Source organism: Salvia hispanica, chromosome 1 (genome assembly GCF_029641045.1).
Source record: "Salvia hispanica isolate PSC_SH4W2 chromosome 1, Shi_PSC_v1, whole genome shotgun sequence".
Lineage (NCBI taxonomy): Eukaryota > Viridiplantae > Streptophyta > Magnoliopsida > Lamiales > Lamiaceae > Salvia > Salvia hispanica.
Window position 1 is genome coordinate 59,890,305 of NC_142692.1, and position 18,855 is coordinate 59,909,159.

The following is an 18,855-nucleotide window of genomic DNA, read 5'->3' on the forward strand; positions in this document are numbered from 1 at the left end:
GCTAGAAATAAGAAATAAAGGCACTTGATCTAACTTTTATTATATCTAGAACAAGAAAAAGATAAGTACATAGATAGTTAGAGAGAGAGCTCTTTAATGGAAGTTAAACTTGGTTCCCAATCACTCTCCTTCCAAATTTTTGGCCTTTGAATAGGAGGCACAAATTTTTTCTTCTCTTTCATATGCTTCTTCAGTTTGGACCATCCATCTCTAGCCACCGCAAAATCCTTGCTGGAGACGGAGTCCTCCAACTCGTTCCCGGTGGGGGTGGGGGTTTTCTGGGATTGGCGCCGACGGAGCTTCTCGACAGTGGTGCACCGGACGACGAAGTACTTGTTCCCCGGCAGCAGCACGTCGTCGGGGGACAATACAGCTTCGTCTGGACGCCGGAAGACGTCAGGCGTGGCGATGCACATGCCTGGGTTGCGACGGATCAGCCTCGCCGCTGGCACGGCCGCCTCGTACATCTCGATGCGGCCTCCGGCATGGACCACCCGCACAACAACTTTGCGTAGTCGCGCGCTGATGCTCAGCGACGATGGGCTGCCTGGCGGCGCATCCGACTTCCCTGCTACCGCGATTCCGATGTCGAGTTTTGGGCGGAAACACGAGCACATTGCTTGATCGGGCATTGGGTTTTGATATTATGGGAAAAAATGGCTCTATATCTAGTGTTGAAGACAGTGACATATAAAGATGGATTAATTTAGTTTCCTCGATTTAATCGAAGAAGCAGGATAACAATGTTTTCTAGTTGTTTGATTATTGGTGACAGCTCTAGTGTGGATTACAATGCTAGGATAGTTATACTATGTAGAAAGACGAATACAGAATAAATTTTGCGGCCATTCTCAGACAATTTTAGTCACACATTTTTTTATCAGTTTTTTACAAAATGAGACGTACAGTAACTTTTTTGATATGCACATCATTTCTCTATAGTCTGATCATAATAAGATTAACTCCAAATTCTACAACCCGTGTGATTCGAATTTAAAAGATACTACTTACAGTCAGCACATCATAAAAAATAGTTACAAACATACATCTTATCGCTGATCGGATGCATATATTCATACATAGATCAGCATTTATACAAAGGGCCAGATATATACCGATCCGAGATGAGGAAACCATAGGTTATGTTGCTGCATTATAACGAGCAAGGACATCAAGAGGGGTGGGCAGGTAGATCACGCCAGGTATCTGCAAGGAGCATCGCCCTATCACGAGAGGATGCTGAAAGTTGCTGGAGAATCACATTCTTCACATGAGCAGCAGCTCTCTCCCCGGCTCGGGTGGCCAGCTCCAAGTACACCACAGCCTTCATCATATCTCCTTCCTAGCATCAGATCAATATGATAACTCAGATATATAGATACCCCCCGCCCCAAATACTTTGATGGATTGAATAATTACGAACTTGTTTGGTTACGTAACCCTTCAAACACTCAATCTTGTTGTGTACTGTAAATTTGATTAATCACACAAAATAAACGCCCACCTCATAGTAGAGTCTAGTCCTTGTTTCATGAAGAGCAATGGATTGTCACAAAAAATTAGCAGAACTACAAGAAGAAGTTTGTGATACTTACTGAAAAGAGACCCAGTCCGTGCTCGAACTGAGCTTTGCTGTGGCCATGATCAGCAGCTCTCTTCATCCATTTTCTAGCCAATCGGTGGGACTGCACCAAACCTTCGCCCATCAAGTAGCAAAGAGATGTATTGTACATTGCACGCACGTATCCCCCTTCCGCTGCTCTTAGGTACCAACGAGCCTGTCATAAGTTTTAGAACCAAAGAAAAGAAGACCTCTTACTCTCATAGTAGTCATAAATTTTCTTGCAAGCCAGTTAACTGTAGGTTAGCTACAACCCCAACAAACTATGATAAGCTTAAGATCACATCAGGAAGGTAGAAAATCCCATTATCCCATTTTGGATCAAGAAAAAAAAAAAATTACCTCAATACACGTATAAGATTAGCAGTGACGTTTCTTGAGAGAAAAACGAGAGAAATGTGATACAGCAGTTTGTAGTGACTAAGAATAATTATAAGAGCGTGTCAAAGGTGAAGCAAATAAAAGCTGCGAGATACCGCTTCTGGGAGGCTCCGTCCTACTCCTCGACCTTGGTGCAAACAAAGTGCAAGTTGGTACTGGGCACGAACATGGCCAGCAAAGGAAGCCTGGTATAACCATCCAATTGCCTCCATGGTCTTTGAAGGATAAGCTGCAGCATACATACAACAACAACACACATTTAGAAAAGTAAAAAGATCGTATTCTTTCAGTCCTTTAAAGCAGTCCTTTTTTCTCTGGATAACAGCACACTAGCTTATGCTTCTCCATCCTAAACAGAAGAAATCACGAATTTGATAGCACTAGGTGAATCTCGTACGACCCTGTTTCAAAGTAACAAGACGCAGAAGCTGGGCAGTATAGACCAGAAAAACAAAACCCCATGATTTCAACACACATCATAATATAGTAAGGCTTAAGTCACTTATAAATTACTATTTCATAGTAACACCTAGAAGCATTGTTCTTATGTTCGACATCATCATCTGCCTACTGAATTTACTCATTAGTTCTCCTTATGTTTAAGACTATCATCTCCAATTTGAAATATCTATCCATTTATTCATAGACAAAATCAAACACTAAACTCCTCACACTAACAATACCAAACAGCAATAAAACTATAGTCTCCATCAATTATGCCTGATTTTACCTTGATTAAATCGATTTAGGGTTTCACCATTCCCCAAATTGGATTTATTAATCAATAATTAGGGTTCATTAATTTTCAATTAGAATTTACTAATCACAATTAGCATGATTAAGGTAGATGCACTATGCATATATAATATTATCAATTCAAAATAAATCATAAATAAAAAATTGATACCTTGAAAATAACAAATGGCCAAATTACACTGTCCAGTAGGATCACCGAGCTCCGCCGCCAAACGATACCAAGCAATCCCTTCCTCCTTCTTCCCCATCTCCCAATAGATCAATCCGGCATCCACCATCGCGAGCGTGGAGCCACGTGCGGCCCCTTTGAGGAAGGAATCGAGCGCCTTCCTCGAATTGGCCTTCACCCCTCCCCTCCCGTGCTTGAACCGCTTCCCCCACTTGAGGAACACCATCGCCTCGCGCAACGGCTTCAGCGCGTCCCTCCACGCCCTGCACACTAGCGACGCCGTCTTCAGGCTCGGCAGCGAGAACGACGCCGCGATCCTCGCCAGCACATCGTACGGAAGCGCCGAGAAATCCGACCCCTGCGGCGGATTTGGCGCCGATTTCGGGGCCGAATTGAAGAAGGAGAGGTGCGATTTGGAGGGTTTGGCCAGAATTGGGGATTCCTGGGGTTTCCTGAAAAAGGGAAGCGATGCGAAGTGGTGGTGGCCGTCGGAATTGCACGGCCACGTCATCTGCTTCATCGCTGGGAGCTCAACGGCGGCGAGATAGGCGGCCGACGGCGAGAGGTGGCGATGCAGCTGTGTTCAGACGAGCATAGTGTGTTCATGTGCTGTATGTTTGAGTTGAACGCGAATGCAAATTTTGTTGCAAAATATCTACTCCCTCGGTCCCGAAAATTTATCACCTATTTCATTTTTTGTCTTGTTCCTAAAAATTTATCACCTTTCAATTTTATCATTTTTTATACTGAACCTCATATTCCACTAAATCATTCTCACTCACATTTTATTATAAAATTAATATATAAAAATAAGATTCACATGTCACTAATTTTTTCAATCCACTTTCTATTATATTTCTTAAAATTTGATCAAATAATGACAAATTATGAGAGACAGATGGAATACCAAATTATAGTTCTAATTCTAAATTTCTAATTATAAATAAATACTCTCAAACTACTATAAAAATGGACATACATTAACTAATTTGTCATTTATGAAAAGTCGACTTCGATGACCTATATGAATTGACTAAACATAATCTACTAAGTATTTCGAAATTAATAATTGTGGAAATTATAAATTGGGAATAGATTAGCACTTTCTTTTACGGGTCTTGGTCAAATACAACATATCTTCATATCCAAGTTGAACATAACTTTATTTTAATATCATCAAATCTTCCAACGTGTCACTCACAACTTGTCCTTGCATCTAACATCCAACCATTGAATGTTTCGACCATAGCAGTATTATCTACAACATGAATTTTAAGATCTTACATACGAGTTTCTTCTCATTTGGATTGAGTTTATATATGAATTTAGTTTTTGATGGTTGCTTATTATTTGACACGAGTCATAGGATTGTTTTTATCTTTTGAACAAAGGTTCAAGGTGCCAACTGCCAAATATGTTCTCTACTTCCAACACCTTCTCCATTTTCTTCCTACCTTCGTCCTCTTATTTTTGGGTTCTACTCTTTGCGGGTGTTCCTCTAGTACCGTTTTGATTTTTGGTTAATCAAAGAAAGAAAAATCAGTGCAAATCTTTAGTGGCTCGGTTTTGCAATGGGGAAGTCGGGTTCATGCACGACTCTATCCCAATTATTGGGTTGGTTCTTTTGCCAACTTCAGCACAATTGGTTCAAATCTGATATAATTTCGAGATGAAGAGTGTCATACGTGAGGTCCATGGCAGGTCAAAAGTCCGAATTTGATAGAGATTTACGATATTCGCGGGCTGATGGTGGGGTCAGTGGACCCGTGCAAGCCCACCTCCATATGTCATTGACCGTTTGCTCCTTCACTGCCCCTCTCTTGTATAGATGCCACCTCCCCTTACTGCATAGTTGCACTGCCACCACGCCTCATCCTCCCTCGGGCCGGATCCCCGTGAATTGTGAGCACACGAGCTTCTCTCTAATCAATTCGTTAATTGAAATTTCAGGTAGTTTTGTATGATTGTAATATGTGTAGAAATGAAACATTTGTTTTTAGGCACAGAGATTTTATGTAGTGTTATTTTATGAGTTAATAGAGAAAACATAAAATAAAAGAGATAAAAAGTATAGAGGTACTTGTTTTTATTTTAGATAATATTTCATTTTAAATGTGACTTGTAATGGAACAGAGATTTTATATGCTCATGACATTTTATTTAATTTCCTCAAAAAGTAAAAAGAAAAAGAAAAAAAAACTTTATGATCGTCTTCCCAGCAAAACCCAACTGTAAATTCCATACCCTTGTTTTTAACTTTCCATCTCTACTTTTACTCGTACAAATGACGAAACGTAAAATTACCAGTTCCAGAAAGTCGAAAATGGCGGGATCAGCGTTGGCCATAAACACCACCAACAAGGAGAGTGAAAACCACGCATGCGACGAATGGCAGATCGAATACGCGCGTTTCGTCAACTGCAGCTCTTCCGCTTTTAACAGCACTCATCCTTCTCTGGTGCCGGTTCCGAAGAGTCGCCTCCGCGGCGCCTGGATTTCCTCGTCCATCTCCGCCTCCGTGAAGCTTATCTACGAGAGAACCTCTTCCGGAACGGATGATGCGGTTCTCGTCCTCTCTCTCCAGTCGAAAACCCTTGTAAGCTTGAAAATCAGCTCATCGTGTTTAATTTCTAGTGAAAATTCACCGGTTGCGTATATCGATATGTTTTAACTACTGATTGTTGGTTGTTGTGCTCGAATCAGCTCGATCTGGTTCCTATTTTATCTCTGTTTGTTGAATCGTGCTGTAATCAGACTAATCGAGCATTTGCAGTTTAAAGTAGTCGTATATGTTCGCAGATATAGCAGGTTATCATGTTGTGAAGGTAAATCTGTCGTTTGTGAGTAGAGAGATCGTGCATTTCTTCATTAATGTAGTTCGATGCTGAAGTAATAGGAAATCATGCGTTATTTGCCGAACTAGATGCGTTGAAGCGTTGGTCCTGTTTGAGAATATGTCGTTTAATCGGTTCCTGTTACTTCTAAATGCTTAGTGTTCATTCCGAATATGAATTTACAGGAGGTGCATTACATCTCGAAGATGTATTTCTCATGGCCTCAAATATCATGTGTGTCGGGGGTTCCAGCCAGGGGAAGCAGGGCTGTTTTTTTGAGCTATAAAGACGGTGCTGGCCAGGCAAGCAACAGAAACTTTTGTTAACCTCATTATCCTTATTTTCTGATTTGAATCACTGAGTCAAACAGGAAGCGCATGCGGATGACAATTTGAGAGGAATAGGATTTCCTCTGACAGTGGAGTATTGTTGATAACTGGATTACTAACCGAAACAGGCCACATTGTTTTTTGAAGTTTCGAAATGATTATCAGTGTTGATTTTTAATCATGTGTATAGGGTTCATAATTTAGGAAGGCTATGCTTCCATTTATGGATCATTGTTCGGATGTAACAGCATAATATCCGCACAGAGAATATCACTATGTGCATGATTGTCATAGAGAAGACTAGCTTCAGGCTATGCAATTATGCATAACTAGCTCAGTTATCTGAGTGAGCATTTATATAGTGCATCTGAGAATTATTCATATAAGATTCTATTTAGTGTCAGTCTAAACTTATTTTCCATAATAAACCTGACTGCAGATTATTTTATGAGTGCCTTTAGACATCATTAAACTGGAATTTTGCATTTCTCTGCAGATGCAGAAATTTGCCTTGCGGTTTTCAGATATCTGTGAAGCAGAAAAATTCATGACAGTTGTTAAGGTGCTTACTTGCCATGATCTTACAATCAAAATTTATTCAGTTATTTTATCTATTGCATCAAGCAAAGGAGAGACTTCATTTTATTATTAATATCCATCCAGGAAATCTTGGGATATGGAAGTCGTCCACTTCTTCAATGCCCTGAATTGAACTCTGAAATGTCATCTCAAGCTGAGGCCATCTCTTACGCTCTTATACCCAAGTAAGTAGTATCACATGATTTTGTTACCTTTTCGATGTTTCTGTGAACGGAGATGAAATTAGAACCCAATGATGAAAAGGAGACATAAAAATTATGTTGATATATTTACAGCTGCGCTGGTGAGCTGATGTACACAGATTCATTCGATGAAGCACCAAAGATGGAGCCTGTTTTCCGTCCAGGTCAGAGTACCCAACTGATGCTTACAAGCAGTGCATTTGAAGCAACTCAAGATTCAAAGACACTTGAAGGTGTAAAGCCTGAGGCTGTATATCCTCCAAGTTTCGCACAGTTGGTCAATAGCTGCCGCCCTGCAGTTACTAAAGATTCTTTGCCCTCATCTGTCATCACTGATCACCTACGTGCAGCAATAAAGACAGGATCTGGAGAACTAAGCACTGAATTTGTGGTAAAGCCTTGATTCAAACCCACAATTCTCGTTTTCAAATCGCCTCTGTTCACTAATTTTAGTTCATTCACTTCCATGCAGCAATATCTGGAAGGAACTCCTTTCAAAGGTAACCAAATAATTCTCTCGCCTCTTAACTGACTTACTATTGCTATATTCACTAACAAGTAATCAAATTGATTCATTTTCTTCAATATTTCAGAGCTGCTGGCGACAGTAGAGCATGTCATTAGCCAGTTAGGAGATGACGTGGTGATGTAAGTTGAAATATTTCGATACTGCAAACTAGGTTTGTAATGAATAGAATTTCAGTGTTTTCAATCAGAATTCAGCTTCAATAAGAACTCCCTTATCTTTAGCATTTTGATGGATCTTGCATGCATTAATAAATGAGAGAGAATTCCGGAATCGTACTCAGGAAAAATAGATGCAAAACCAATCCAATATCCTAGTTTACTGCCCTGCACTGCTTCCTGACCTCTCCTTGATCTCCCACGAGCACCTCCGTCTCCCCAAGCCTCTTCATCGCATTGGTGAACTTCGCAATCCACACAGCCTGATCGTTTACAAACTTCTTCATCACAGCGTTCCCCCGTGGATCCTTCGCCAGATTGTGATCCGACTCGATCAACGCCTTGTTGGTTAGCAGCTCCTTGTAGAAGCGCGAGTCCATCTTGTGGTGAGAGTAGGGATCGAATGGCACATCCTGGTCCTCGCTCTGGCAGACTGTCATTGTCTGCATCTTGAGCCAGTACCCTCTGTCGATGTCCTTCGCCTTCTGCTTGTTGTGGAACCTCCCTGCGACGACGCTGCAGTGGGCGCTGCCGATGGAGTGCGCGCCCATAAGGACAATCAGCTCCTCCAGCGTCATCCCCTTCCTCTGGAAGAGGCGGATGTTGTCCTCGGCTGTGGCGTCCGGGAGTGGGAGGTTGCCCTCGACGTTCGCAGCCAGGGAGGCACGCGCGTCGCGTCGCCCAGCCTCAACGGCGTAGGTGGGCACGCCCGAGTAGACAAGGGAATCGCGGGTGGCGAATGCGAGTAAGTCTGCGCAGGAGACCACCCCTGGGCACGCCTTCTCGAGCTGGGTCTTTATATCATCAATGACTTCATAGCCCCGCACAAGCGGCCCGTTGTGCCGTGCCTTTTTCTCCACCTCCTCGCCCGTCGGTGTCCTGTCGAGGAGAAGTGAAGCGTCGCACCCCTGCATGCAATCGTTAGTTAGTAACACACGAGAGTATAGCATGATACTATAATATACTCCTATTTAGAAAAACTTTGCGAAATGATTTCGAAGTAGTTAGGGAGCAATTCTGCCGAATTTTTGAAAGCTAACTAGATAATTTTGAAATTAATTTACTAGCTAATATCTCCACTATCATTATGGTTATATCGAAATTTATTTTTTAAAGAAATTTTAGCATGTAAATACAAAACGACTGAAATAGAAGGTCTCACCGGTGACGTAGCAGTCATGGAAAAAGAGGCGAACAAAAGCAGCAGCATAGGTTGGATCAATTTGAAAATGTTTGTGAATGGTCTGATTCACAATCTTCTCAGCCTCAGGACAACTCTGCTCGTAAAACATATCTCGCAGCCCTCCTCGCACGGGCATATTCTCGGTGTCTTGCACAGGTTTGGGCTAGGGTACTTGCACAGGTTCGAAGTTGGGATCTTGCACAGGGATCACATGATCGGCCTGCTGCTCGCTGGTAAAAGGGTTCAATAAATCAACAAAACCGTCTCCATTATGATGCTCCTCTGGAACTTCGTAAACTCGATGCTCCACAGGAAGATGTCTAAAGCCGCGGGCCGGCAAGAATATCCTGGTGAAATCAAGGAAATATCCGGATGCCAGCATTGCATAGGAAAGGAATGCTAGTCTGAGGATTCCTATTCTGGATGCCATCATTTTGTCAAATTAACTCTTTTCCCTATAACTTTTTTGGGTCATATAAATGGTGAATTTGTGAGGCATAAGTGTGTTCTGCTTGGTTCATGAGTATATATAAGTAGGTCATGAGGCTGAGAGGGATTTCAGGCTTTGGAAACGGATGGAACCTCAAAATGCTTCAGATTTTTTCCAGTTATTTACAAATGTAACGCCTTCTTTATATACTATGTGATTTAGTTGGCCACACTAGCTTCAACTGAGAGTAATTGATTTTGTTGGATTTTGCCATTTTGGAGTGAATTTAGCTGCCTACGATCTTCAACATTCTTGTTTACTGGTATAACATCCTTAAACGAAGCATTAATTTATTTTTATATTTATCTAATTTTTCCAAAAAAAGAAGCAATATCTACTTGGCATAAGAAATAATATGAATAAAATGTATGTAATAATAATTTAGTCTTGTACTACTTACTAAATAATAAGTCTAGTGCATTCATAAATAAGTAACACACTAATATTGTGTATGATAATAAATACGAAACTGAATTAAAGTATGTAGAGCAATTGTAGAAAGTTCAGAATTTTAATAATAGGACAAATTAGGATTCTATAGTAGTGAGTTTAGTGCACAATTGATACACATCTATCTATACTGTATATAAAAGGGGAGTTTTGAAGAAATTTACAAGATTGCCATTTAATTTAAAAAATTATGTTAAATTAAATATATACTATAATTTAAAGGCTATTAAACAAGTGATTAATGGAGTGAGTGAGTTGGTTTTACGTGGGATTAAGGAGTGGGAGGTTACAATATTTTTACTATGTCATTTAATAATACTGAGATACGTGGGAGTAAGGAATGAGAGGTTACGATACTTTTACTATGTCATTTAATAACACTGAGAAATTGCAACAATATTGGCGTCGCTCAAATCGTCGCGGCGGCATCTTGGTCAAACAACCATGGCGCGCCGGCTCCCACCCCAGCGGCTACGGCTGTTGACGCAGCCGTGGCCGCCGCTGCTGCAGCACCGGTTGAGACAGGTGCTGCGAATGGGGTCCTTCCTGTGAAGGATCCATGCTGTGACGGCAAAAACGTCCAAATTGACGATTCTCCTAAGCATATATACGCTTATTTTTAAATTTGGATGGCAGCGTTGCGATTCATGCTGGTATGTTTGTACTAAATTTTTCCGGATCTGAAACTCGGATTTGTGCATTTGTGGTCAATTTATATTCTATCTAGCTCAGCTGTTGGATAAAGTGATTTTAATTGTTTGCAGTCCGAAGTGAAAGTGCAAGATAACAATACAAGTGTCTTAGTTTCTTTTTGTTTTTCCCCTTCTAATTGATGGTTTTGTTCACTTAGTAAGTTTTGTAGTTTTAGGTAAGGCGGACGTCTTTAAAGATGAGTGACGAATTTTGAAGAATTGAAGGATTTAGTTTATAATGAAGAGATTGATTTTAATTTTAAAGTTAATGTAGCTTATAAAGAAGTTTTAAAAATGATGAGTAATTATCTATTATGTTTAATTCTTTATTGTGATAGATTTTTATCTTTCTATTCCTTGATTTAACGTTTAAACATTATATTATGTGATTTGTTTCAAATTTATTATGCTTCAATGTTGATTTGTATAGATTTTTTATTCTCATATAACTAAAATTGTTACCCATATTGTTCATTGCTAATATTAATTCTAATTTTATTAATTAATTTTAAATTAAAAATTAATATTTTAAAAATATATTAATATGCGCATAGCATAAGCATGATACTAGTATTCATTAAAAAAAAACTTGCATCCCACGGTTGAAGATGAAGGCAAACTAGAATATTCAAAGATCTCTGGATAAAGGAGGGCTAGGGATGGAGGCATATTCATCAACACTGTTTCTTTGCTCTTAGTGGTGGTAGAGATTTGCAAATGAACAGAAACCACTTTGGAAGGAAATTGTCAAATCCATTCATTTTATCACTAATTCTGGAAGTCCCCAAATGATGAGACAGGAACCAAAGAAGTATATGGGGTCAGATCATAAACTTCGAGTGCTTCATATAAGAGTACAAAAAGTAGCAAGAAAAGATATTCTACTGAAAGTGGGAAATGTGGTCCAAACAAAATTTTGGTTTGGTGAGTGGATCGGCGAGGAATGTCTGAAGGATTTATTTCCTAGATTATTAATACTTTCAACACAAAAGAAGATCAAATTAAGGAAGGGAATGAAACAATGGAGAGTGGGGATGGGCCCTTCATTGTAGAAGGAATCTCTTTGCTTGGGAAGATGAATCGCTTGGAAACCTCCTTGCAGATGTGAATCACATGAGCTTGAAGGTAAACACGAGAGATGTGAGAGTGTGGTCCAACGACAAGTCAAATTCCTTCTCGGTCTCTAACTTTGTTTTGCAGGTTACCAAGCTTATGGAGAGGGTGAATCATTCGAGTGAGCTGGGGTGACTTGCTTGAAGGATCCTCACCCTTGCAAGGGCACAACTTCATTTGTGATTCATCCTTCGAGGAAGACTCAATACCAGGGAAAGATTTTTCGGATTTAGAGCTAATGGATGATCGATGTGCTTTATGCGAGGATGAAGTGGATACCATTAAGCACGCATCTTTTCTTTTGTTGCAAGTCCACTAGCATCTCCTGCCTACCTAAGGAACCGAGAACGTACTTTCTTTCTTGGATGGGAGATCCTTTTCGACAGTTTGATAAGAAAATATGGATGTCCATATTCTATGTCTTCAAACGGTCCATTTTGCCGATTTTTAGGTTGATGTATAACAAAAATATTATTTAAATATTCAATTTGGTATTTACTCTTTATTTGTTAGACCACAATTTGAGTATCTTGGATCCGTCACTGTTTCACTTCATTAAGTTTTATTGCAAATCTACTGAATGTCTCATAGGTGGTTGACGTAGACTTAAATGAGAAATAAGTAAAGTAAAATAGAAGGAGAAAATGTGAGTAGAGTGTGAGAAAGAAAGAAGAAAAAATAGATTCGATTTTTTTTGACATATATGATACTACTACTAAAATTATTTTTTTATGGACATAGATGATACTCCTAATAAACATACATTCTATTTACTCAATGAACTTATCTGAAAGTATTCATATCATTTTCCAAAAACTGAATCTAATTGAGACTTTAAAAAGGTTTTTCCTACGTCCCACAGAATATACACTTTCTCTTTTAGTCCGTTGCATAAGAATATGCACTTTTTAATTTGAATTTTTTTTTCACTCTAATGAGGTGGGACATATTCTCCATTAACAATATTTTAATTATTTTTTTTTCTCTACATCACTCTTATTTTACTATTTTTGCATTAAAACTCATGCCGAATCTAAAGTTTATATTTTTTGCATTTATGGTAGTGAAAGATCTATATCAATTGCTACGTGGGCCTTCTAATAATACAGAATGTAGATGGGCAAAGCCCATATTAATTGGGCCATCAACTGCAGTTGAATCTGATTTGCAATTGGAAATATTTTACTACCTTCTCATTTTTTAGCTGAATTTTAATGGAAAAGCAGAAGAAGATCGAACTTAATATTCTCCCAAATCTCTCTCACACACACTCCGACAGCAATGACACGGCCATTTCACCCCTCAATTTCCACCTAGTTACGGGATCAGCACCGGATCTCGCCGCCATTGATTCCAGCAGCTCGTGATCTGCGACTCTTTTTATGTAATTGGACCGGAGGAAATTGAGTGGAATCCCCAGAAATCGACTGATTCACCGCAGAAATGGCGGGAGCAGCATCGGCGCTGTTCCTACTGGACATTAAGGGTAGGGTTCTGGTCTGGCGGGACTACCGCGGCGACGTCTCCGCCTCCCAGGCCGAACGCTTCTTCGCTAAGCTCATGGAGAAAGAGGTGAGATTTCTATGTGATTCGTGATTGGATTGGTTGTGCTTGTCACTTAAAATGTTTGAAATGGTCTATTCGCTTCGTGGTTGAAGCTGTAGTGAGATGAATCAGGTTCAATTTGGCCAATCGTGAGCTTGATCTGATGTTTCGTGCTTATAATTGATTTCATTTGATGATATTAATGTTCTGTTCTGGTGAGGCTGGATAGGTTTTGGTGTGTGATTGGGTGACTTAGTGAATTTAGCTATATGCGGATTTGATGATGAGAACGTGGACCTTGGGTTTAATTGGCTTTGGTTGGCAGTTGTTTGATGTAACAGAATCTTCTGTGTTTTCTGATTTTGCTTTTCAGAGAGGCAAACTAATTGGATTGGAAAATAATGATTATGAAGAGGATAATCAGTTCAGATTTCATTTCTGATATTGCTTCGTCTTGTAGTAACTTAGATGTGATTGGAATTGGAGGTTCCTAGTTGATGGCGCAGACTTTAGTCCAAGGGGTCGAACTGTCTGTAATTGTTATGAAGGGCCTTCTTCTGTTACTTTGGTTGTAAAATGGGGGTGCTTTTTATTTTTTATCATTAGGTGCCATTTTTCTGTACAATTGCTTCATGGCTAGTGGATTTATGCGAGACGTTGATTAATTGGTAATATTGCAAATGTTTTTCTGTTTTATTTTTGACTATCTTTAATTTATTTGTTTACTTAATTTGTTTGTACGAGTTAGCAGTTAATGACTGAGGATTTGTACATAAAGTGAACTAGGTGGTTAATATGTTTCTTAATTTTTAATGTTATAGGGTGATCCAGAGACTCAGGATCCTGTTGTTTACGATAATGGTGTGACATACATGTTTATACAACACAACAATGTATATCTCATGACTGCATCTCGGCAGAACTGCAATGCTGCTAGCCTTCTTTTATTCCTACACAGAGTAGTTGATGTAAGCGTTATTGGTAATCAAAGTCCCATTCTTTATTGATATATGGTCTATAACCCAGTCATTGTATCTGTTAACTTCAACAATTATATTTGCCTTAACAGGTCTTCAAGCACTACTTTGAAGAATTAGAAGAGGAATCACTTAGAGATAATTTTGTTGTAGTGGTATGAAAAGTTCATTGTTCTTTCCTTTTAAAATATATACCACAATCTCGACGGAAGAATTCAACAACTTTTATCTGATATTTCTAGTATGAGCTACTGGATGAAATTATGGATTTTGGCTACCCGCAATACACTGAAGCCAAAATTCTGAGCGAGTTCATAAAGACTGATGCTTACAGGATGGAAGTGGCACAGAGGCCTCCGATGGCCGTCACAAATGCAGTGTCATGGCGCAGCGAAGGGATACGCTACAAAAAGAATGAAGTGAGTTTTCCACTTTTCCTCGAATAACCTGTAATCTTTTGAAATCCAGATTATATAGGCTTTTGTTTGTTGTGCAGGTCTTTCTCGATGTTGTGGAGAGTGTCAATATACTAGTCAATAGTAATGGGCAAATAATTCGGTCAGATGTCGTTGGGGCACTAAAGATGCGAACATATTTGAGGTTAGTTCTCGCTCTTATGATATTTATGTATTCCCTGCTCTTATTTCATGCAGAACGATATGATATTAGCTGTTGCCTTTCATGGACTAGAATAACATGCATTATGATCAAGAAAACCTCATACTCCATCTGACCCCGAAAAGTATGAACTATTTCCTTATTAGTCCGTCCCTGACAAGTATGACCTTTCTAATTTTGGATTATGTAAACAACACATTGCCCTCATTTTATTTACAACTTATACCATTACACTGCACTACTAATGATGTGTAAACCACTCTCCACCAACACTACTTACACTACCCTTTCTCTCTCTCTCTCTCTCTTACTTTACCAATTATACATTAATACCCGTGCCGAACCAAATGTTCATATTTTTCAGGGATAGAGTGAGTATAACATTTTCAAAGCCTAATTTAGCATCTTCAATTTGTATACTTGAAATAATTAAGTTTCAAGGAATGTATACTTTTCATATACCGATAACTATTCTGTCAGTGTGTTCAAACACATAAGTCACTTTATAATTGTTTTTAATTTGTTACTCCACCTTTGTTTATGCTAATTTATATTACCAGTTGATGCCCTTTACGTGGATTTTCATTGCTATCAAATTAATATAAGTTGATAACCAGTTGTAAAACTGTATCAATTGCAGTGGTATGCCCGAGTGTAAGCTTGGACTAAATGACAGAGTTTTTCTTGAGGCTCAAGGGCGAGCTACCAAGGGAAAAGCCATTGATCTTGATGACATCAAGTTTCATCAGTATGTTATTTAACCTTGTCATGTTGCCTCTATATGATTTCTTTTGATTGTTAGGTAACAAATTGTAAATGATGCACATGTTTGCCCATGTTACTCACTTTGCTTCATTGGTCTTACGTGTTCTGGCTTCTCGATGTTTATTCAGGTGTGTGCGCTTGGCTCGGTTCGAGAACGACAGAACCATATCCTTCATACCTCCTGATGGGTCGTTTGATCTTATGACTTACAGGCTCAGCACTCAGGTTGGTTTTTCAAATTGGGACTGAGATCCATACCCCTTTGAGATAGCTACTTGGTGGCTTCTCCAATTAAGAGTAGAATATACCCTTTGAGTGTGAATTTTCATACGCAATTATTAATCATAAGCAAAAAAAAACGGAATATTGGAAATTTTCAAGGATGGCGCAATAATCAATTTCTTGTCTGCTGGATTTTTGGACTAAATTGTAACAATTTTCTGATGCAGTGATATTATCTCTATCTTATGTTTATTAATGATTCAAAGAACTTATTTTTTATTCCAGGTAAAGCCTCTAATATGGGTTGAGGCTCAGGTAGAAAGGCACTCTAGGAGCCGTATAGAATTTATGGTAAAAGCCAGGAGCCAGTTCAAGGAGCGTAGGTATAGTACCTGCATCTGTTGTAAAATTAATGTTATTTCCTTTCCTATCCATCTTGCCTTGTTTTATGAATGTCAAATTCATCACTAACGTGATTTTTGATTTCAGCACCGCAACTAATGTTGAAATTGAGTTACCGGTTCCGCCTGATGCCACTAATCCAAATGTTCGTACTTCAATGGGATCTGCTACTTATGCTCCAGAAAACGATTCACTAATTTGGAAAATAAAATCTTTTCCAGGTGGCAAGGTTGGATATTTATTTGGAGTTCGACTCAGATTTTCTTCTGTTTTTCTGCTCCTGATGATGGTCTATGGTGTTTGGACTTAATTTGCTTGCCATTGTTCTAGTTGTTGATGTCGATGTTTATGTTTTCTGTGTCTTCAGGAATACATGTTGAGAGCAGAGTTTAGGCTTCCCAGTATCACATCAGAGGAAGCAGCTCCAGAAAGGAAGGCTCCCATAAGAGTGAAGTTTGAAATACCATATTTCACTGTTTCAGGAATACAGGTGAGCTGAAATGGCTTGCGTGCAAAAATATTTGTTTATAACTTGAGGGGAAGCACTAGTGTCCTTTCACCCTTAGAGTCACAATATCCTTCCAACCACATGCTGCCATGTGGCAGGTATAAGCAACATAATAACGATATTAAGCAACAAAGGATGACACATAAGAATTACCTCGAATTGCATAAAAGACAGATTATGTTGCATTAAATGCAATTTATTTTGCATTTTATTCTATAATGCAAATAAATTGCATTAATGCAACATAAATAGTCTTTTATGCAATCCGCTCATCTAAGTCATCCACTAAGTTTGTTGCTTAATAACGTTGTTTTGTTGCTTATATATGCCACGTGGCAGCATAGAGTTGGAAGGATGTTGTGATTTTAATTTGAGTTATTTTATCTTTAAATATTCCACATAAACAACAATCACTGCATCCTCATATTACCCTCTGCAAAAGTTGAAAACTATTGTTCTCTTCATAAAAGGATTATAAAAAATTGAGTGTTTGGTTCAATTTTTTGCACCTTATAATTTATCTTGTATTTTTGAAGTTGTAGCACGTCAATATTAGTCTTTATAAATTTACAATTAATTAGCTTTCTTTTTGTTTCTACCATACCCGGATCTTATTTTCCTTTTCATACAAGATTCATATACATAAACATATACTCCCTCCGTCCCGATAAATATGAAACATTTGGTTTCCGGCACGGGATTTTATGCAGTGTTGTTTTGTGAGTTGATGAAGAGAGAGTAAAGTAGGAGAGAGGGAAAAGTAGAGAGAGTGATGTTTCCATTTTAGGAAACGTTTCATTTTTAGTGGGACAACCCAAAAAGGAAAACGTTGCATTTCTAATGGGACAGAGGGAGTATTTTGCTCCTGCACTAACCAAAACACACTTAGAGGCCTTGTACTAGCATTCCCAAGTTCAACTGTAGCTCTTTAAGCTAATTGTAAAAATTCCATAATGAACAAGTTAAAAGCTTCATTTCAAGTAAACCAGATGAATCAATGCATACCTGATAGGCATTGCTCTTTTTGAAACTCATGGAGTTGAATACTTCATTTAATGATTTACTAGGTTTTACAGTATGTTGGTGTTTATTACTGCCATAAGTGTTGGTGTTTATTACTGCCATAAGCATATATGCTGATAAGCTATACCTTGAACCCTCGTTTGTAGGTACGTTACTTGAAAATCATCGAAAAGAGTGGGTACCAAGCTCTCCCATGGGTGAGGTATATAACGATGGCTGGTGAATATGAGCTTAGACTTATTTGATTGCTGCCTCTCCACATGGATATATGCCTATCCTGCAACGCTTTGAACTTCACTCATATGGACAGCTATGTGTCTCCAACAAGTGGCCTACAGAAAATCATTCATCATTTGGGAGTTGTTCCATCTTATTGCTGTTTGTATCATGGGAATATTTCGTTAGTGTCACATTGTTCATTTGGTCAACATTTTTTCCCTATCAAAGTGCTAGTTTTGGATTGAAAATACACTAATACTCTCTGTATAGGAGAAGCACTGAATACTAGTAGTACTCAGTTGGTCTTCGTACATTGACATCTCTGGGAAATGGTTAACCTTCGGGGCTGCTTTTAGACCACCATTATCGGCAACCAGGTTTATTGCCATGTGGGTAATTACAATTTTTTTTTTTGAAAAAGAACAATTGAATTATAGTCTCTCTCTTTCTCTAAGACTATGTTTATCATAACCATCCAATCCAACCATCCACTTTTTCAATATTTAACTAATTTATATCTCATCCACATCATCTTTTACATCATCAATATTCATCCGACTCAACCTTGCTATTTTTGATAGTTTATCCATGACATTCCAACCACATGATTATATGTTTATTTCTATATCAATTATCAATTATATTATTACTACATAAAAATACATATTATTCTAATCCTCCTCTAATCCTCCTCTATAGGTAGCTACAAAAGAAATTAAAGGAATATGAAATTATATGAAAGAATAAGGACTATAGGAGGAGAAAAAAAAAATAATGCAAACTATAGCAAATGTAGTCTCTATTTATAGAGGATGAAAAATTATAAGTTTTGATATAATTTTTATAATTATTTAATATAATATATTTAAGATAAATAAATTTTAAAACTAAAAAATTATCAATCAAAGAGATTATGCCATGTGGCACAATCACTTGGATAAATGAAAGGAGATCGAGTGGTTGGTGGTGGGTGTGGAAGAGACCATGGTCTTAGAGCATCTCCAATGGCTTTAGGCCAACCACAGGCTAGCCACTCTCTCTCCCTGCCACGTCATCAGCACTAAAAATCCACCTGCCACATCATCATTTTAA

At 38.6% G+C, this 18,855-nt stretch overlaps 3 protein-coding genes and 1 pseudogene across 3 annotated transcripts; 2 read left to right on the plus strand and 2 right to left on the minus strand.

The window, feature by feature from the left end:
• Positions 1 to 931: 931 nt before the first annotated feature.
• On the minus strand, positions 932 to 3,558 carry LOC125223887 (F-box protein At1g70590-like). Its single transcript, XM_048127198.2, has 4 exons — positions 2,910 to 3,558; positions 2,098 to 2,231; positions 1,596 to 1,778; positions 932 to 1,342 (listed from the first exon to the last, which is right to left on the minus strand). Exons 1-4 carry the CDS (start codon positions 3,445 to 3,447, stop codon positions 1,172 to 1,174), a joined length of 1,026 nt encoding a protein of 341 aa, XP_047983155.1. The 5' UTR covers positions 3,448 to 3,558; the 3' UTR covers positions 932 to 1,171.
• A 1,586-nt stretch (positions 3,559 to 5,144) lies between these two features.
• Positions 5,145 to 7,624, plus strand: LOC125185204 (poor homologous synapsis 1). Its single transcript, XM_048081704.2, has 7 exons — positions 5,145 to 5,523; positions 5,947 to 6,063; positions 6,587 to 6,652; positions 6,754 to 6,854; positions 6,966 to 7,263; positions 7,345 to 7,372; positions 7,466 to 7,624. The coding sequence occupies exons 1-7, from the start codon at positions 5,212 to 5,214 to the stop codon at positions 7,522 to 7,524; spliced, it is 981 nt and encodes a 326-aa protein (XP_047937661.2). The 5' UTR covers positions 5,145 to 5,211; the 3' UTR covers positions 7,525 to 7,624.
• On the minus strand, positions 7,606 to 9,194 carry LOC125220297 (peroxidase 57-like; annotated as a pseudogene).
• A 3,501-nt stretch (positions 9,195 to 12,695) lies between these two features.
• LOC125224349 (AP-1 complex subunit mu-2) lies at positions 12,696 to 18,126 on the plus strand. Its single transcript, XM_048127734.1, has 11 exons — positions 12,696 to 13,056; positions 13,851 to 13,997; positions 14,099 to 14,161; positions 14,249 to 14,425; positions 14,503 to 14,606; positions 15,265 to 15,372; positions 15,518 to 15,614; positions 15,897 to 15,994; positions 16,101 to 16,242; positions 16,381 to 16,503; positions 17,691 to 18,126. The coding sequence occupies exons 1-11, from the start codon at positions 12,928 to 12,930 to the stop codon at positions 17,787 to 17,789; spliced, it is 1,287 nt and encodes a 428-aa protein (XP_047983691.1). The 5' UTR covers positions 12,696 to 12,927; the 3' UTR covers positions 17,790 to 18,126.
• Positions 18,127 to 18,855: the final 729 nt, after the last annotated feature.